We start from the raw sequence: 19,247 nt of genomic DNA, 5'->3' as shown, positions 1-19,247 counted from the left end.
AAGCTGGCGTCCTGGGCCTGGCTCTCGTCAAAGTCGCCGAAATCGCCAAAGTCGTCGTCCTGCTCCTCGACAGCCTCCTTGAAGCCCTTCCCACCGCCATCGCCATCGCCATCGCCATCGCCATCGTCGTCGTCGTCGCCAAACGCATCGTCGTACCCGTCCGGTGCTGCTTCTTCTGCTGCTGCTGCCCCTGCTGCTGCCGACGTGGCCACCGCGGTCGAGTCTCGTTTCGCTTCTGTTTCTCGTAACCCTGGTTCCTCCTTCAACTCTTCTGGCGCGGCACTGGCAGCAGCATTGGCCGCCACGGCAGCCTCGTCTGCGGCGCCCCAGCCGGGCTCATCATCGAGGCGGCTCCCAAAGACGCCGGCGTGGGAGGCGCCCTTGCTGCTCACCGCACCGGGCGTCGCGACGCTCCCATTCGACGAGGGCCCCGCCTCCGCCGCTACCTGCTCGCTCGGCTCGTCCCATATCCCGAATGCGTCGTCAGACATGGCCTAGCACTCGGCGCTCGGCGTCAGAATACAAAGTGTCCATATGGTATTCGCTGTTCGAGCCAGGCTTCGCGCGAGGATCGAGTGGACGGGCAGCTGGGCCAGCTCACGTGACTCGTCGCGCTTCCCAGGCGCCCTCCAGTGTGTACTGTGCTTTCCAAATAAGGCTAAGACTTGAGTACGCGCGCGTCTTTTTGTGGGCCCCTCCATTGCTCGATTCACCCCTCCCAGTCCAGTCCAGTCCGGCAGACATTGATTGCTGTTGTCGGCGTCCGGAGATGTCGTCGTCGTCGTCATCGAGGCCGCAGTCGCCATTCAAGAGGCTCTCGAGGCCGTCCTCGAGGAGCTCCCATTCGCGTGATCCATCGCCGTCACGCTCGGCCTGGCGGAGTTCCAGGCTTGGAGTCCCAGGGGCAGGGAATGGAGCAGGAGTCGGGGCAGGAGGAGGAGGAGGAGTAGGAGGGATATCGGTTGCGTCAGATGATCGGCAGGAGGGCTCCTCGTCTTCGTGGGCTAGAGCGACGACATCTCGAGCACAAGGGACTACCCCGGCTGTCCCTGCCTATGCAGGGGGGCTAAGCAGGGCCGAGCACTACGACGTGGTGCTCGAGGGCCCCACGGACGCAGACAACGGAGCCGGCGGGGCTGGCGATGGTGAGTGTGTTGTACTCGTGCTCATGGCTCTTGTCGCTGGCTGACTGACTCTGGGCTCTTCTTCCTCCTTCGCCAGCCTCGGCGATACTGCCCCACCTCGGCTTCCTCGTCCTCGATCAGACGGGCACCATCGACGAGGCCGACCCGCATCGGTCGAGCTTCGACAGCTACTCGGACGTGCCTCGCTCCGGCAGCGGGTCCAGCATCAATGCCATTCGTGTGAGTGACATCGGTAAGCTTTATGCATTAGGCTCGGACTGACTTGGAGAGAGCAACAACAGTCGATTGAGATGGAGGCCGCCTACTCGCCCGTTCTGGGCTCTGGACCATCGGAGGAAAAGTTTGAGGCGATGCTCCAAGAGCTCCTGTACACCGAAAAGAGCTACGTGAAGCGAGTCGAGGCGCTGTACCGGGTGCGTCCTTGCGTCTCTCAGTTTGCTCCCATGACCCTGCTGACGCATGTGTTCAGAAATACGCCGTGCCACTTCGACAACTAGCCAAGGACAAGGACACGGCCATCATGCCGCTGTACGAGGCGCAGCGCCTGTTTGGAAACATTGGCGAAATCGTCGGCGCCAACACGGCCTTTCTGCGCGATCTCGAGTCGTACGCCGAGAGCAGGGAGCGCGAGCGCCGTGGCTCGGGCCGCATCTCCACGGGCAACTTGGGCGAGATAGTCTACCGGAATGTGAGTGTGTGCGCGAGGATTGGGCGGCGACTTTCGCGCAGCAAGACAAGCTGACATGGCAGCACAACAGATGGCCTGCTTCTCGTGCTACAGCGAGTACTTTGGCAATTTTGAAAAGGCCAAGCACATCGAGCAGACGATGAACCGCTCCAACAAGGCCTTTCGAGACTTTGTCGATGTGGGTGGCTCTATCTCTCCTCTTGCAGTGGATATGATGGAAACTAATCTGTTGCGCCTTGCCCTGCCCTGCCGCGCCTACACAGAGAATCAAGTACAGCACGCCCGACATGGGCAACATTGGTATTCGAGAGCTCATCATGGAGCCCGTCCAGCGCATCCCCAGGTACACGCTCCTCCTCGACGGCCTGGTGCGCAACCTGCCCAAGTCGGACAGCAACCGGCCGCGACTGGAGGAGGCGGCCGTGCTCGCCGGCCGCATCGCCAGCTGCGAGGTCGACGACAAGACGAAGCGAGCGGCGGTGCTGTGGAGCTTCAAGAGAAACGTCGAAGGGTTCCCGCCCAGCCTCATCAGCGTCCACCGCCAGTTCATCGACTGCATCGATGTCGACGACTTTCCCATCGATGTGCTGGGCCCCATGGCCATGGCAGCAGGCGCCTCGTCGCCCTCGCCAGCGCTCCTGTCGCCGAGTGGACAGCAGACGTATCGGACGATCCACTGCACCCTCTTCTTGTTCGACGACGTCATTGCCATTGCCAAGCGGGCAGGCAGCAGCAGCAGCGGGCGCAGCGCCGTGGGCCTCGACGACCTCAACAAGCTCGCCGACCAGATGAAGACATTCACCGAGCGCAGCGGGCCCGTCCCTTCGTCGAGGGATGCTGGACGGCCGTCCAAGATCGAGCTTGGCTTCCGAGGCTGCATCGATGTGGCCAACGTGCAAGCGCTGGACCTGGGCGGGCCTGACTTTCAGCTCACCATGGCAAAGGGACCATCGAACGTGTCGGGGGACAAGTGGGCCAACCGACTGGTGCGGCAGTACGCCACGATTGACTCGTCGAACCAGACGGACCCCAGCCAGGCGCGCCTCGAAAAGTACCGCTTCCTCGAGAATCTCTGGCGGGCACAGGCGCTGCTCAAGACAAAGGACGCCAGGAGCCACGTGCGGTGCATGGTGCTGCCGCCGTCGGCCGATGGCGAGTCAGAGGAGCGAGCAAGGCGGATCGTCTACTGGAACGTGTACCAGCGGCGCGCCTATCTGGCGGAGCCATGCAAGAACCTCGCCGTGCTCCAAGTCGATCCAGGCAGAGAGGCTGATCGTGTCCCGCTGGGCGCCGAGAATCTGCCACCACTGGTCTGTATGCGCGTCACGGACATCGACCGCGATGCTGGGACTCTTTTGTACACGACATCGATCAAGAGTCTAGCCGAGGATGATATTGACGGCGAGGAACTGACGCTGCCGCTGAGCGACATCAGCAGCCAGCTGCGCAAGCTGAGCGGAGAGGCGAGACGGGCCATGAGCGACTTTGATCCGCCGCTGGCTCGTCGGCCTGGGGGAAGCCCCTCGACGCCCTCGAGCCACCGCGGAAGGGTTGTGTCTGGCCTGGAGCAATTTGGGAGAAGCCTCTTCTCGGCAGCAAACGCCGGCAGCATCCGGAGCAACCACAATGGCGGCGACGTCTTTGGGCTTGCGTCGCCCCACCGGAGGACCAAGTCGACGGCGAGCAAGGCGAGCGCGGCGACAGCGACGACGACGAGCAGCAGCACGCCCAGCAGGGCCGCCTCGTCGGGCGCAAGGACGTATTCGACGGCCAACACGAGCGTGGGCAGCCGAGACATGCTCATCAATGGAGCCTACCACTCGCCCGACCCATCAGATCCGTCCACGTCAAAGGCCATCGAGGCGTACAGGAAGCGAGCGCTGTCGATCGACGGCGGCGACGGTGGCGGCGCAGAGGAGAGAGTGACTGAAAGAACACCGAGGGGCAACAGCCAGACGCCGAGACAGCGGACGCAGAGCACGCCCTGCCGAGCCGAGCCATCGCCGGGCGCCATCGAGGGACGATCTTCCGTCGTCCGCCGCAAGCCCGTCCCGGTACATCCTGATGGCGACGAGAATGACGATTCTCCCCTTGCGAGTAGAAGTGATTCGCCGCCCCTGCGGATGGAGGAGCTGCAGCGGGAGCCTTCGGCCGCGTCGGCGTCCAAGCGCGCCCTGCCGCTCGATGCGACCCCTCGGACCGGCTCGGCTAAACGGGCTGCAATGACGAACGAGGATATGTCGCCGTCGCCGTCACCCACGAGGCGAAGAAGCGGCGTGAGGAGCCCTGGCGGACCGAGGCCGGTGAGCCCGTTCGCACCAAGAGCGCCGGCGACGCCTACAGCTGCAGCGAACGGCGTCGACGGGGCCGAGGTCATGCCGACGCGGCCGCTGAGCGTGCGAAAGGACGGCGGGCAAGCCAAGGTGGGATCGACCACGGGTCCAACGAGCAAGGAGGCCACATCTGCCCGGCTCAAGAAGCATCTCGACGTCGTCCAGCGGCACAGGCGCACTAATGTCGAGGTCATGGCCCGCCTCGACGAGAATCTGACGGCGCTGAGGGACGAGCTGCTGGATCTCGACGACGATTCGCTGGCGAGGCGGCTCGAGACGATCCATGCGAGCGTCCGGCTGGTCGCTGAGCAAGGCGACGAGGCCACGAGCAGCCTCGAGAAGCTGAGGCTGGAGCTGGATGCGCTGCTGGAGCGCGACGAGGCGCAAGCCACTGCCGCATCATCCAAAAGGGAGATGGCCGAGATGGCTGAGGAGCTCGAGAAGCTCAAGGCGCGCGTCAAGGCGGGCGACTGCGCCCGGACCGAGCTCGCTGGGCTGACTCGGCGGTGCGAGCTGCTCACTGCGTTGGAAAAGGACGGCCGGATGGAGAACACGGAGCTGCACCGCGCCTTTAACGAGGAGCTCGATCGGCTGTACGAGGACGCGCAGCACGTCTCGGGCGACGGCGACGGCGACGGCGCAGAGGAGATCAGGCGGCTGCGCCAGGAGGTCAAGACGAGCAAGGCGCAGCGAAACGAGGCCAACATTGAAAATAAAGCGCTGCAGAGGGACCTGGCGCTGGAGCGGGCGCAGGCAGATGTGTACAAGGCGCTCCTCGAGCAGCATGGGCTCGCATAGGTCTATTCTATTCTCTTTCCCCCCAAGCATTCATCCAATTCATCTCAATTCAAGTCATTATTCATTTTGAGCTGTGAGCTGTGGTGAAGTCAAGTCCGTGGAGTGCTTCGACTGTATGTCTGCTTCCCGTAAGACTAAGATGCCTTTGAGCGGAAGGAAGAAGGTGTTGATTCAGATCTCGCTGCACCCACACACGACCGTTGATCTCTTCTCTTCCACAAAATTTAAAGCTCCTTTTCCCCCTTCCCTCCCCCCCTTTTCCTTTCCCGGACCGGGGCAGAGACGCCCAGACATCCAGGCGGAGCGAGCGAGCTAAAAAGTGCAAAATGTCCAAACAACAGAATGCGCACGCTTCATTCCTTGACTTGACTTTTTTACATTTTTTAACCGACACTGAACGATATCCAACACACATACAACACGATTCCAGCTCCCTCCTTTCTTCTCCGCCCATCGTCTTTGTTGTAGTCGGAGGAAGGGGAACTCTGGGGGGCAAAAGCACAGATAGATAGATGTCGCCATCTTCTGCTTCATCGGCGGGCGGAACGGCAGGAGCGGCAGGGAAAGCTGCGAGGGACGAGGTGGAAGCGATGGACCTGGGCCCCGCGGCGCTGCCGGTCGACAACGACGCGTCGTCGTCGTCGTCTTCTGCGGCTGCGCTCCACGCTGGACGGCACGGCGGCCCCGACGTGGACGAAGAAAACAGACAAGACCACGACGACGTAGAGTACGCAGAGGAAGACGAGGAGGGCATCTCGTCGCTGCACGACAATCTCCTGCGCGAGTCGCACACCATCGACGATTTTGCACGCATCATTTCCGAGTGGCGCAGCGAGCGGGGCACTCCACACAAGCAGCGTGGTCCCGGTGGCCAGGGGGGAGGCGCACCGAGCATCCGGAGTGGGCACCTCGATGTGGACACGCTGAGCCTGCGGCGAAAGGGCAGCGCGAGCAGCCTGGCCAGCCACGGGACCGAAGCTGGCGGCGGGGCGAGGAGGAGCCTCGACGTCGGCGACGAGTACTACGACGACGGCGCGAGCAGCGTGGGGAGCTACCAGGACGAGCACCAGACGCAGTCGTCGGCCTCGCCGTCTGCCTCGCCCCTGACGCTCCTGGCCAGGGGTGTCGGCCAGCGGGGCTCGCTCGGCGGCGCTGGTGCAGGCGCAGGCGCAGGCGCAGGCTCGAGCAGGCCGCCGTCGGCAGCTGCGCTCGCAGCAGCAGGCGGCGGCGGTCCCTCGTCGTCGTTGGCGTCGTCATCGGCTGCCCAACTCGAGGCGGGCGCAAAGGTCCGGTGTACGTGCTGCTGTGGGCGAGGCACCCGGCGCTGTCGACGCGCGAGGCGCGCGACGAGAGAGTGGGCCGAGATGGAGGGCGACCTGCGACTAGCTGCCGGTGAGTGCTGCAGCCTCTTTGCGAGATCCACACCGTACCTCTCTGCTGACCAGCTGCGAGTGTGAACGATACAGAAATCGGCCAGGCGCTGCTGCGGAGGAGCGATGCCCTCCAGTCGGCCCTCTCGCAGTCGCAGTCGGAGCACTCAAGCCGCATCGACTCGCTGATGAAGAAGCTCACCTCGTCGATCCGCGAGGCCTCGCGCCTCGAGAAGCGCCTCGAGCAGGCCGACCTCAACCTCGAGGCGGCCGATGCCTCCAACAGGGCCCTCGTCCGCGAGCTCGACGACTGCCGGCGCGAGCTGGCAAGGCTCAAGCAGACTGGTGTTAAGTCGGCTGGCCTGCAGGAGAAGCTCGAGCGGGCGCGCCTCGATGTCGAGGATGCCGAGCAGGAGCTCGTCGCCGAGAAAAGGAGGGCTGACCGGGCCGAGAGCAGGGCCAAGTCGATGGAGAAGCGCAGCGAGGAGCTGAGCGCATCTCTCCGCCTCGCCAAGCTCGATGGGCTCCGGGCAGGACAGGGCGAGAGTGACGAGGCGCGGCTGAAGAGACGAGAAGAGATGGCGAGGATTGCGCGGGAGCGGGTGGCCGCCTCGACTGGCGGCGTTGGTGACGGCGCAGAGGGAGACGAGGACAGTGTAGCGCTCCTCGATCACGTCGTGGCCGACAACGAGACGATGCAGCGAGACAACGAGCAGCTGAAGCAGCTCCTCGATGGCTGCAACGACGAGATTGCGCGTCTGCGCGAGGAGCTGGCGCAGCGCGACGAGACCATGACACTCAGGAGCTCCTCGGTAGGCCCCACCTCCAAGCGCTTCGGGGATGGCTCGCTGCACGATGAAGAGACGGGCGAGGAAGAGGGACAAGTGGCCGCGCTGTCCGAGGAAATCATCGAGGCGACGCCCGTCAAGAGCAAGATTAGCGCATACAGGCCCAATCTGCCCAGGTCCGTCGGCTCGTCGGCTGGCTCCGTCTCTGGCGCCGATGCCGATGCCGATGTCGACGGAAGCACGACGACGGCGACGACGACTGCCACCACTGCAACCACTGCAACCACTGCAACCAGCACGAGGCCGTTGCAGAGTAGCACAGAGGAGAAGCCGTCGCTGCTGGCTGCACCCTCGTACACAGCGACTGCAAAGCGGGAGCTGCGAACGGCGCAGCTCGTCAACTTGACAGACCACGTCCAGCGGCTCTTTACCCGCCTGGCGCAGGCCGATGTCGACACGCTCGCCCGCCGCCTGCAGCGCCAGCACCTCGCCGGTGATGTCGGTCACCTGGCGCGGACCACGGTCAACGGCATCCTGCGCGACGCCGACGGCCTCCGCGACCACTTCAAGCGCCTCATCGATGCCGAATCGCGATCTCGCGACGCCGATGCTTCGTCGTTGGGCTCCTCGAGTAAGGGCAGCAGCACCGATCGCGAGTCCGAGAGCCTCGTTGCGAGAAAGGAGTTCTTTGCGCTCGTCAAGGTGTTCAAGGATCTCTTCTTTGAGATGGCCCGGCTGCGAAATGCAGTCAACGAGGTGCATCTCAACCCGAGCCAGGCCAGTCGCATCCTTGGCGAGCAGCTCGGCCTGAATGGCGGGCAGGAAGACAAGGGCGTCATGGGTGCCTGGCTCGGCAGGCTCTTTAGCGGTCCGACCAACCCGTCTACCGGGTCCTCTGCGACGGTCGCCTCCTCGGCGCCTGTCCCCTCACAACCTACTCCATCGACAGCAAGCCTCAGCTCATCGACGACCAACGCAGCACCGGCGCGGCCCAGCAACCTGCGAAGGCCGCCCAGTCGAGGCCCGTCGGGATCTCACCTTGCCGCGCCCCGTGCCTCCGCTGCTGTTGTCTCGTCGACCGTCGCCGTCGAGATCAAGGGCACAACGCATGCCTCTGCTGCCTCGGAGCCGATGGGGACCCCTATTGACGATGCCGTTTCCGAAGCTTCGTCCTCCACGCCCCCCATCTCAGGCGGCAGCGGCGGCCTCCAGGCAGGGCCGCGTCCAGAGGGAAAGCGGACGCACCCGCACAGTCTATCGAGGACCCAGTCGAGGAACCTTTCTGGTCTCTTTGCTGGGTCAATTCCGACTCAGTCGACATTTGCACCTGGGCCTCCTCCCTCGTCGGCGGCGCGCGCTGCGAACACGGGCAATGACACGACCAACTACCGTCTGTCGCGCATCGTCGACGACGATGAGATCAGCATTCGCGACGGCTTCGTGCCGGAGAGAACACTGAGACCGAGGGGTCTGAGCGACTCGAGCATCCGGAGCTCCTTCTTGGACGATGACCCCAACACGACGTCGCCGGCCAAGAATAAAGCCAAGGCGGCGTCGGGAGCTGCATCGCGCGGGGAGGGGCAAGGTCCGTCGCCCATTTCGAGAATCATTACGCCCTCGACACTGGCGCTTCAGGTCAACAGCACCGCTCCTTCCGGCACGCTCCAGTCGCAGAGACAGCAGGCCGCACCGCCGGCCTCTGCTGCCGCGCCGTCCTCGTCCACCTCGTCGTCGTCGTCGTCGTCGTCATCGATGTTTCCCAAGGCGCTGAGCTTCCTCTCGGCAGCAGGCACCGGCGCCACCTTTGGTCTTCCATCGCTAAGGTCAACCTCATCTAGCTCCAACCCCGCCGTCTCGCCCACGGCTTCCTCGACCACTTCCGCGACGGCGCGCGCGGGCACCGCCTCGACATCGTCGTCGTCGCACATCGAGGGCATGCCCAGGGGCGGCAGAATGGCCTTTTGAGACTCCAGTAGAGCGTCTTTCGTTCATTCGTTGTAGTCACTTTATATCCTTTGTTTCGCAATCACATTGGTCGATTGAACTGCTGCTATGTACTGTACAGAACATCTCCATTGACTGGCCCGTCGTAGAGAAAATCCAGGAGTGTGGGTGTCTGCGTGCAATGGTGACATCGCCCACCGAAGCGGTTCAATCAATCAGACGTCAGACGGCTGTCCGTGATTGAGAAAAGAGAAGGAGTAAATACACATGCGAGCCGCGCGGGCGTGCTTTTGACCATTATGACACAAGTCTGGGGGATAGGGGGAGGAGCCGTCCATGGGATACTACACAGTGATTGCTAAATACAGGATTTTGGTTTGGCGGTCCAGTCACAAGGGTTCAATCGATCTCGGTGAATTTTAGAAAAGAGGGCAGCGTCAGAGGTTGGGGTGGGCGCCGACTTCGAAGCGGAAGCTGCCGTCGAAGAAGTCATTGTCGTTGGCGTATGCATCGAGGTGCAGGGCCGAGGACATGAGCCCAAAGGCATAGTCGCCCGCGGCGCCCGCCGTCGTGGCCGACGAGGAGAGCATCGCCGACGAGGGCGTGTTGGCAAAGTCGTCTGCAAATACAATCGAGTGGGCATCGAGGATCTGCGAGGCCGTCAGAGGAGGCGGAGTGGCATCGAGCAGAGACGACAGGGGTGCGCCAGGATTGTGCTGCTGCTGGACAAGCGAGCTGGAATCGTATCGCCCAAAGTGGCCCTGGAGGTGGCGAGAGGGAGGCGTGGGCGGAGCAGAAGGCTGGTGTTGTGTGTTTGCAGCGGGAGCTGATGCGGCGCGCTCAGCGACAATCTGAGCTACTTTTCTCCTGCGGAGCTCGATCCAGACGCTGTACTTGAAAAAGGGAAGCTCTCTCAGCCGTGCGCCGAGCTGCTCGGCGTGGGAAAAGAGCTTGGCGAGGTCGAGGAGCTTGGGCTCGGTAAAGAGCTCGACACAGTCCAGCAGGTGGCTCAGCGCAAAGACGGCCGTGACGACGGTGTAGTGGGGCGCCCACCGGAGCAGCTTCTTGTAGCTCTCGTGGCACACGGCCGTCTCGAGGACATCAGAAGCAGCCTGGATGGACTTGCAGACGAGGTCGCGCTGGCGAGGATCGACGTGCTCGAAGAGCGAGGTGCCTGGCCGGACGTGACGGACAGACGAGTTGCAGAGGTAGAGCTTGACCGAGGCGGCCTGGAGGTAAAGGGAGCCCTGGAAGAAGCTCTCGGCCTGGTAGCCCTTTGCCTGAAAGTGACGGGACCAGTAGAGGAGCCAGTTGCTGAGCGTGGACTCCATCTGGGCAAAGTCGGCGAGCATGCGGTCGTCGATGGCCGACTCCTTTGGCTCGAGGAGGTTGAGGTGGCGCTCGCGGAGCACCATCAGCTCGACGGTCGAGAGGAAGCGGGCGTCGATGGAGCTGCGCAGGTAGTCGGGCAGGTCGAGGAACTCGCGTCCGCCAGCGACGCACGTCTCGTCGACCATGGCGGGATGGCCAGAGCAGTAGCTGATCTGGTGCTCAAAGAGGTAGCAGAAGAACCAGATCCTTGCGCTGCGCGCCAGCTCTCGCTGCTGGTCCAGGCTTCCCTCTGGGGGTGTCTGCGCCCCGTATGGCTTCTCATACCGCCTGCGTTTCTTGCTGGCCGGTGCCCGGCTGCTGCTGCTCGTTGTTGTCGACTCATCAGAGCGCATCGCTTCGGGCGAGGCCGAGTTGCTGCCGGCGGCGGTCGCATGGACGTTGGCTGCAGCATTGCCATTGGCGCTGGCAGTGGCAGTGGCACCAGCGTTGGCCTCGGCGGGGAATTGGGTGCGCTTGACGGCGAGTTTCAGCCGCGCAAAAGCCTTGTCCAGCTCCAGCTCATGGGCCACCGTGACGGCGGTGCGGCAGTGTCGCCAGGCCGTGTCCGAGTCCGAGTAGCTCGAGACGAGGAGGAGGGCCATGACGTCCTCCTTGATGAGCTGCCCACGCTGCCGGTTCAGAATCTTTTCCACATGCAGCTTGGCGCGCTCCCTGCAGGTCAGAAAGGCACCCTTGGCCTGTCCGCCACCGCAGTCGACGCGGCCGCCGACGGAGAGAATCGTGGCAAAGAGAAAGGGGGAGCGGGTCCGGATGGCGTCAAACGTGTCGGCTCGTGGATCGCCGACGACGTCGTGCTGGTCGTCGTCGAGCTTGAAGATGCCGACAAACTGGGGGCAGCCCTGGTAGAAGAGGTCCCAGAGACGCTTGGCCTCGTGCTCCGGGACCAGGCCCTGGCTCACGACGTCGGTCTGCAGCTCCGGCAGCGACTGCTGCTGCTGGTGCTGTTGTAAATGCTGCTGCTGCTGCTGCTGCCGTGGGTGCTGGCTCTCTGCCGTGCTCCAGCGACGCCTGGTTGGCCGCGAAGAGCTGCTTCGGACCGACTGATGCTGAAGCTGCTGCTGCTGCTGCTGCTGCTGCAACGGCGTCGACGAAGCGGCGAGGTGAGGCGGCGGGGCGAGGAGGGGAGGGGCACTGATGGTCGAGATGCTCCTCGGCCTCGTCACTGGCGGCCCCATGCTCATCTCGTCGCGCTTGATCTCGACGAACGAGTCGCACACCTGCGTCTCGGCCTGCTCTTCCTCCTGTTCCTCCCGCCTTTCTTCGCCGCCACTGCTGCTGCTGCTGCTGCTGCTTGTGCTCGGCCGTTCTTCCTGACCCTCGTCCTCCTCTCGAAGCTCGTCCACCCCAGACAGAGACATGCGCTCATCGGCTGGCGGTGAATGCTGCTGCTGGCGCTCGTGCTGGTGTCGCTTCTGCTGCTCCTGGTGCTGCTGCTGTTTGCGTTCGTGTTCGTGTTCGTGCTGATGTGAATGCGATTGCTCTTGCTCTTGCTCTTGCTCTTGCTCTTGCTCTTGCTCTTGCTGGTGCTTCTGCAGCTGCTGCTCCAGCTCTGCCTCTTCGACGGCGGCCTCTGCCAGGTCTCTGAGCCGCTCCATCGGCCGGTCGTGGCGGTCGCTCGTCGAGAGATGGGCGTCGTCGGCGTCGTCTCCCTCGCCCGCCTCGCCTGCATCGCCAGCATCGTCTGCCTCACCCTTGCGCCTCTTGGCCGTGTGGCGAGGCTGCGATGAAGACGGGGAAGAAGGACGGCGGCGACGATGGTGGGGAGGAGGAGGAGGAGATGGCGATGCAAGTGAGCCGTGCGAATCGGCAGCACTCGCAGGGGACCAGCCTGCTGTCGACGAGCGAGCAGCGGGCTGCGGTTGCAGGGGCACGTTGCGACCGTCGCCAGGCCACGCCGGTGGATGCTTCATGTTTGGTCCGGGGTAGCGACTCTGATGAGCGTCCCTCTGCGGCGGCTCGTGCTGCTGCTGCATCTGCGACTGTCCTTGCTGCTGCTGCATTTGCGTCTGTTCTTGCTGCTGCTGCTGCTGCATCTGCATCATGGGAGCAGGTAGCGTCCGCTCGTGGTGCGACCAGCCGTTCTGCATGCTGCTTGTCGCCCGTCCGTGCGTTGCCGCTGCCGCTGCCGTCGAGGATGACTGCTGCTGCTGCTGCTGGCGGCACAGAAGCTCGACCATCGCCTTGAGGCTGCCCATGTCCTCCTTGATGCTCGCCACGTCATCGACGAGGGCGCGGTAGGCCTCGGTGCCCGTCTGTCCGCCATTCTGGGCCTCCTTCGCCGGCTTCTCAAAGACGCACTCGGCCTGTGAGGCACGGCACCGGTTGCACGGCCCGTCCATCGGGCCCTCGCATCGCATCTGGTTTGTTCACTCCCTCTCATTAGCCTAATATACGGGCATATATCGTTGGGCACAACCCACCTTTTGCCGGCGACAGGCGTTGCATGCGCGATGCACCCTCGAGCTGACCTTGAGCCCCTTTCGCAGCGGCGGCCCCGACTGCTCCTGCCCTGTCGCATTCGCCTCGGCCATCATGGCGTGTCCATTGCCGTTGCCGTGGTTGCTGCTGCTGCTGCTCCGGCTGCCGCTCGTACCACCCGCTCCCATTCCTATCCCCGCCGCTGCCCCTGCTCCTGCCCTGTGCCCGTGCCCGCGATGCTCATCGGTATTGTGGCCTGCACGGGTGCTGCTTGTGCTGCTGCCGCTCGTGCTCGTCCCGGCGCCCGCATGGCCTGCCGCAAAGGCCTGGCCATGGCCATGGCCATGGCCATAGCGGCCAAACGCATCCCCGTCGGCGCCATCGCCCTCGTACAGCTTCGTCGACACGGGCGACACCCTGCTCGCGCGCCGGCCTGCGCCCGCATGCCCATTCATCCTTGCCTCTCTCCCTCTCTTTCCCCTGTATCGACCGCTTCTCGGATCGCGCAGGGAGAGGTCTCCTTCCTTTCTCCTTTCTCGCCTGTTTATATTGCCTCGACGGGCAAACAAGAACAAAGGGGGGACCCACGCACAAACGTAGTAGGCTCTTCGCCGCCGCCGCCGCCGCCGCCCGCTGGTAGTGCTGCTAGTGCTGCCACTGCCGCCTGCACGGACGCCCGCCCCGAGCAAGCCGCCTGCGTGTCTGTCGCGCGACTGCGACTCGGCGCCGCGCACAGCAAATGCAAATGCACGGCACGGCACAGCTCAGCTCAGCACAGCTCAGCTCAGAGCGCAGGATAAGAGGCGACCGAGCAACTCAAAACACCCCACTTTGGTCCTTCTTCGGCCTCCCTCTTTCGCCGTAAACGGTGAAAAAAAGGACGTAAAGTGGGGGAGGGACGGTGTTCTTCGCAGCGCTCGTCTACTCTGTCGAGCTCGGCAAAGCAAGAGAGAAAGTGCACACCGCCGAGATGAAGGAGAGAGAGAGAGAGAGGGGAGGTGCTTAGCTTTCTTGATGAGGACGGACGGACGGACGGAGGCTCGTCCGAGGACCCGTGGGCGACGTGACACTGCGGCGTGAGCGAAGTGGAGACTACCCTTTGACTGGCACTCCGCGTCTGCGACGACTCCGAAAGCTGGAGAGAGGAGCCCGGCCGTCGATGCTGAGTGAGTGGGCCAAAAGTTGGAATTGTAGACGAAGGAAGGAAGCCCCGGTCCGAGCGCTCCGAACGGGGCCAGAGGGCAATTTTAGGCTCACAAGACACGCGCAGGGTCTAGCGATGGGGTCGTCGCTTTGACATTGGACTCAAGATCTCATGAGACTAGTTGTGTGGTGAGAGTACAAAGCGAGCGGTGATGTGATGTGCTGTGCGATGGTGCATAACAGTGTGAAAGAAAGGAGTGTGTGGAAGCTACCTCTCTGCAACAAAGACCGTCTCCTCGAGCTGCAGCGACGAAGAAGGGGGGTGAGAAAACTTAGCTAGATGAGCGCTTCTTCTTCATCTGTCTCGCTCGCGGTCTCTCTTAGTCGGTGCTGCCCCAGCGGCAGGAGGCGACAACTCACCAGTCGGACGCGCGTCTCGAGTGCATGTGTCTGGTCGCCCTGGGCCATGACCTGCTCCGACAGCTGCGCAAGTGCGCGCTCAATCGTGCGCAGCGGGCTGCCCTCTTCTTGGCTCGTCTCGTGCGATCCCGGACGGCCCGACAGGGCAGTTGGTGGCCGAGGAGAAGGAGGAGTGGCACTGATCGTCGGCGTTCGAGGCGAGGAGGCCAACTCATCTGGCAGGCTTCTCGTCGCTTCCGCCGACTCAGGCCACATATCGTTCAGTGGCCCCAGACCGACCGTGATGATCGGAGGACGCAGTGAATGGCCACCGCTAGCGTTACCCTGCGCTGGGGGCTCTGGTGCCCAGTCCGAATTGCTCCTGGCGGCGGGCTTGACCACATCGACGAGAGCAGCAAGCTCGATGAGCTGGCTCCAGTCGATGCTCTTTCTCCTTGCTCCTTCGCTCGCCGAAGAGAGGTGCAGCGGTGACCCCTCTCGTCGAAACGCATTGGAAGGGGTCGACGACAACTGCACCTGGGCTTGAGAGCTAGGCGAAAGCGGAGGCGAAGGCGCCGTGTCATCGCCCTCCTGCTCATCTCCCCCTTCTTGTTCATCACGGCCGCCGCTGCCGCTCTCGCTTGCTCCAAGCTGGTGAATGAGCGGCGGCGAAGCAGCGACAACCTCTCGCAAAAACGGCGGTGCAGTTCCAAAGAAAAGATCGCCAAAGAGGATGTGGGCCTGGGCATCGCTCATCGTGTGCAGGTGCCTCGTCCCCGCCGTCATCCATCGAGGCGCGGTGCCTGGCGCTACGGCTGCTGCCGCTGGCCGTGGACTAGGGCTGGGGTTGGGGCTCATCGATGGTGAAGCTTCTGCCTGCGCATGGCTGGACGGGCTGCTCTGCATGTCGGCCGATGTCCGTTCCTTTTCTTTTCCTTTCCCCTTTCTCAGTCCCTGTCCACTGTCGATGCTTTCTTGTCGATGACCCTCGTCTCCTAAGCACTCCTGAACGTGATTCCTAGCTGCAGCCGTGTCGGTCGGTGGAAGCAGGTGGGGCACGCCCTGCTGCCTCGGCGCAAAGTCCCCCCACTTCTCCTCGTTGGCCGTGTCCACTGTCCAGACCTGCCGAGCGCCAGAGGCATCCTTGAACGGCGAGTCCGACAGCGAGGGAGGTGCAGGTGCAGGCGCAGACGCACCCTCGGCAGCAGCAGCAGCCGCAGCAAAGAGGTCAAAGGGTATGCTCGGTCGTTGGTGGCTCGGCGAGTCCTGCGAAAGCAGCGACGGCTTCTCGCTGACCCTCGTCAGCGCCTCCTGGGGTCTCGGTGCCAGGTGATAGGGCCGGCTTCGCCTGTGATGGTGATGTGTGTGCTGCTTTGGCTGCGACTGCTTTGACTTCTGCTTTTCTGGACTGGGCGCAATGTCGAGCAGGGCCGATGACGCGAGTGCGCTCTCGACGTGGTGCGCCAGCTCCGTCGCTGCGACCACCGCCTCGGCGGCCTTGATAGGGCGGCGGCTGATGCTGGTCAGCACCGAGGAGCCCATCGTAGACCGCTTGGCCGCTCTGCTCGTGGGTGTCTCGGCAAAGCTCATGTTGGCAGCGTGCTGCCAGCTGCTCTGCATGCGCGCCATCGGGGACCCAAAGCCAAGGCAGCTCGAGGGCGCTGTGGTCGTTGCACTCGGCGCATAGGGCACCTTGCTCGGCAGGTTCCACACGGCGGAGCGCCAGTCGTCGATGCGGTGGACCGTCTCGTCGTCAATAAAACCGCACGAGTCGTCCTGGCCTTCGACCTCGTCCCCTTCCCCTCCCTGCTCCTCTTTCTCCTCTCCTTCTTCTTGCACTCCTGGCACGAGTCGATTCGCTTGCGTCGCATCTTGCAGCCCTGTTCTCGTCTGCCTTGGCGCGAATGTCAACGACTCAACGCAGTGCACGAAAGAAAAGAACACTCACGGTACGGTGCATGGGCTCAGCTGCGCCCTGATATCGTCCGTCTCCTTCCCCGTCTTCTTCTCTCGCCCGTCTCTTTTCTCTTTCTCTCCCTCCTCCTCCTCCTCTTCTTCCTTCTCCCCCACCTCCTCTCCTCGTCGCTGTCTTTGCACTCGCGGGCTCGTGCTCATACGAGCTGGCCCTGCGCTCGCTGCTCGCGCCTGCCTGCCTCGCCTGCTTGCCGACACGGCGCGTAAGGAGCGCAAGCGCCTCGCTGAGCTTCTCTGCATCGATGCCCGTGTTGCTGCTCGCTGTCTCGTGCTGCTGCTTGCGAAGGACAAAGTTGCCCTGCCTCCTCAGCGACGACGGCCGCCTGCGCATCTCTGGAGACGGTGACATTGACGGTTGCTGGTCAGGCCTCGGCGGCAGTGGCTTCTGCTGCAGTTGGTGCTGTTGCTGCTGGGCCAGCGGAGTCGAAGTGGGCGAGAGATCGAGCGAGGCACTGGCCAGTGGCTCGTCGCTCTCGCGGCCCTGGCTCTGGCTCTCGTGCTCCTGGATGCTGCTCATGGGCCGCGTGCCAAAGAGATCCATCAGCTTTGGCCGCGCTTGGCGGCCGTCCTCCCATGCTGTTGACGCCGACGCCGGTGTTACTGCCAGTGGGTCCCACGGCCCTCGCTCTTCTTCTTCGAACCAGGGAACATCTGTCGTGGCCTGCTGCTGCTGCTGCTGCTGAGTAGCATAGCATGTAAGCAGGGTGAATTTTCACGGTGAAAGGTGACTCAATCCAACTCACGCGAGGAACCGGCGCCGGTCGCTCCTCCTCCTCGGGCCACGCCGTGACGACGGGCGGCGGAAAGAGGGGAATGGGCAGGCGCGCCATCGATCGTCCGTCGTCGAGCTTGAGTGGTGAGCCCTGCGCGCTCGTCTCGGGCATCGGCACATTGTACGGCGCCGACGAAGGCAGGCTGCTGTGTGTGCCGTATGCGTCCTCGGTCGACGACGATGTCAAGTCCTGGATGGGGCTTGCCTGCTGCTGCTCTGATCTTGGCGCAGGTCGAGTGTTCCCTGACATACTTCTGTCGATGGCCATCCTCTGCGCAGCCAGGTCCAGAGCATGCTGCTGCGCCTGCTCGTCCTGGTGCTGGCGGTGATGCAGTCTTGACGGTGGCGGTGGCGGTGGCGGGGGTGTGGGTGAGGCCGTCGTCGCCCGTCGCCCACTGGGGCTCCGCCGTGGCTTGACGGCATCGAGTGCGCGCTGGAACACGCTCCCACCTGCGACAAAGCTCGTGTCTGCTGCGGCGGTTGTTTTTGTTGTTGCTGCCGCTGCTGCTGCTGCTGAGTCGCCACTCGGCATCGAGGCTGCCCGTTGCTGCTGGTGCTGATGCTGCTGCTGGTCCGGAGCCGTCCGTGGTCGCGCCCAAAACCTCGAGGGCCGTCTTGCGGGGCCCGTCTGCATCGACGATGCCGTCTCGTGCTGCTGCTGGACCTCGACAGTTGACGACGATGATGGTGGCGCCATCCACGGCGGAGGCAGTGGCATAGGCAAAGGCAGCGGCAGTGGCAGTGGCAGCTGCTGCGCCTCGCCGTGGCCAATCTGCTCAAAGTCGTCCTGGTACCAGTGCGCGGGTGGGCGTGGGTACCACTGGCCGTCGCACGCCGCCGCCGCCGTCGTCTGCGCCATCGCCGCAGTGCTCGTGTTGACGCCGCCGTACCGTGGTCGCCTCGGAGGACCGGGCTCTTTGAACAGCCGCCGGAGCGCATCGGCGGGCGTCATTCTTCTGGGCGCCAATCGACGCTGCTGCTGCTGCTGCTGTTGTTGTGACTGAGGTGGCTGCTTTGACTGCTGTGAATAATGCTCCTGCTCCTGCTTCTGCTCCTCCTCCTCGCGTCGGACGTCGCTCTTTCTGGGACGCAAGCGCGGCTGGGCTGCACCGTCGATCAGCGGCGTCGCCGTCGCGGAGGATTGCTGAACCTTGTTTGTCCCCTTGAGGATGCTCTGTGGATGGCGCAGTCGCTCCTGCTGCTGTTCTTGCGTTTGATGATCCTGCCTCTGCTGCTGTGCTGCGCCCTGCAAGTCGCTCGTCGGTGCCGAGAGATGCCACTGCTGGGGACTCGCCACGGCGGCGCGCGAGCTGCTGCTGCTCGTCGACAGAACGCGACGACGGTGATGGGGAGGGGGTGCAGCTGGAGCAGTTCCAGCAGCAGAAGGAGGAGGGCGAGTGACGACGGACGGCGCAAACAGCGAGGCGCGCCGCCGTGGCTGTTGGCGAGAATGCTGCGCCTCGTCCGAGGCTGCACGTCGGGCCTCTGTGCTGCGGGCAAAGCGCACCACTCGATCGTTTGGCGGCGGCGGCGGCGCAGGCTGTGGAGGGGACAACAGCAGGCGCAGATCAGCCATCACCCTCCCTCTCCCCTCGCTTTATAGAGGGAAAGAAAGAGACAGGCAGTCAAAGACAAAAAGAGAGGGAGAAAGAGAGAGAGACAAAGACAAAGACAAAGAGACAGAGACAAGAGAACAACGAAGAGGGAAGAAGAAGAAGAAGAGAGGCCGAGTCCCCTTTGTCTGAGTTTCTCCCTGTGCTTTTTCCCATTCGTCGTCGCTGAATGTCCGCTGCTGCCGCTGCCGCTGCTTTTGCTGCCGTGTCGCCGCCCGTCGCTCGTGTTATTATTATTGTTGTTGTTGTGTTGTTCTCTTGTCTGTTTCCACCTCAATCGCCCCGCGCGCAGACCGCGAAGAAGCGACGCGAAGCAAAGCAAGGCGATGAGCAGCAGCGGCAGGGCGTCACTCATCCACTCCCATCTCTTCTTCTGTGAAGTGAATCACGTCGAGGGAAAACACCTTCGAACTCGTCGCCCGCGCACCTGGCAGGAGGGGCGTGGGCCAGCGGCCCGGGGCATCGAGCGC

General features: G+C 63.5%; 6 protein-coding genes across 6 annotated transcripts; 3 read left to right on the top strand and 3 right to left on the bottom strand.

Moving 5' to 3' along the window:
* Positions 1-449: 449 nt before the first annotated feature.
* Positions 450-5,018, top strand: FA10DRAFT_270161 (hypothetical protein). The gene is made up of 6 exons (XM_025523023.1): positions 450-1,145; positions 1,222-1,364; positions 1,427-1,558; positions 1,615-1,833; positions 1,904-2,011; positions 2,097-5,018. The coding sequence occupies exons 1-6, from the start codon at positions 476-478 to the stop codon at positions 4,962-4,964; spliced, it is 4,140 nt and encodes a 1,379-aa protein (XP_025373807.1). The 5' UTR covers positions 450-475; the 3' UTR covers positions 4,965-5,018.
* A 1,212-nt stretch (positions 5,019-6,230) lies between these two features.
* FA10DRAFT_270160 (hypothetical protein) lies at positions 6,231-9,136 on the top strand. The gene is made up of 2 exons (XM_025523022.1): positions 6,231-6,356; positions 6,431-9,136. Exons 1-2 carry the CDS (start codon positions 6,329-6,331, stop codon positions 9,085-9,087), a joined length of 2,685 nt encoding a protein of 894 aa, XP_025373806.1. The 5' UTR covers positions 6,231-6,328; the 3' UTR covers positions 9,088-9,136.
* A 68-nt stretch (positions 9,137-9,204) lies between these two features.
* On the bottom strand, positions 9,205-13,720 carry FA10DRAFT_270159 (hypothetical protein). The gene is made up of 2 exons (XM_025523021.1): positions 12,879-13,720; positions 9,205-12,815 (listed from the first exon to the last, which is right to left on the bottom strand). The coding sequence occupies exons 1-2, from the start codon at positions 13,329-13,331 to the stop codon at positions 9,504-9,506; spliced, it is 3,765 nt and encodes a 1,254-aa protein (XP_025373805.1). The 5' UTR covers positions 13,332-13,720; the 3' UTR covers positions 9,205-9,503.
* Positions 13,721-14,156: 436 nt separating this feature from the next.
* Positions 14,157-16,405, bottom strand: FA10DRAFT_270158 (hypothetical protein). Its single transcript, XM_025523020.1, has 2 exons — positions 14,440-16,405; positions 14,157-14,320 (listed from the first exon to the last, which is right to left on the bottom strand). Exons 1-2 carry the CDS (start codon positions 16,045-16,047, stop codon positions 14,288-14,290), a joined length of 1,641 nt encoding a protein of 546 aa, XP_025373804.1. The 5' UTR covers positions 16,048-16,405; the 3' UTR covers positions 14,157-14,287.
* Positions 16,139-18,921, bottom strand: FA10DRAFT_55178 (hypothetical protein). The gene is made up of 3 exons (XM_025525570.1): positions 17,136-18,921; positions 16,367-17,068; positions 16,139-16,312 (listed from the first exon to the last, which is right to left on the bottom strand). Exons 1-3 carry the CDS (start codon positions 18,738-18,740, stop codon positions 16,172-16,174), a joined length of 2,448 nt encoding a protein of 815 aa, XP_025373803.1. The 5' UTR covers positions 18,741-18,921; the 3' UTR covers positions 16,139-16,171.
* Positions 18,616-19,185, top strand: FA10DRAFT_270157 (hypothetical protein). Its single transcript, XM_025523019.1, has one exon. It carries the CDS (start codon positions 18,947-18,949, stop codon positions 19,154-19,156), a length of 210 nt encoding a protein of 69 aa, XP_025373802.1. The 5' UTR covers positions 18,616-18,946; the 3' UTR covers positions 19,157-19,185.
* Positions 19,186-19,247: the final 62 nt, after the last annotated feature.

The sequence above is a fragment of the Acaromyces ingoldii genome (assembly GCF_003144295.1).
Source record: "Acaromyces ingoldii strain MCA 4198 unplaced genomic scaffold FA10scaffold_11, whole genome shotgun sequence".
Lineage (NCBI taxonomy): Eukaryota > Fungi > Basidiomycota > Exobasidiomycetes > Exobasidiales > Cryptobasidiaceae > Acaromyces > Acaromyces ingoldii.
The sequence above is the reverse complement of the archived record's forward strand: the minus strand, read 5'-3'. Positions and strand labels throughout refer to the sequence as shown.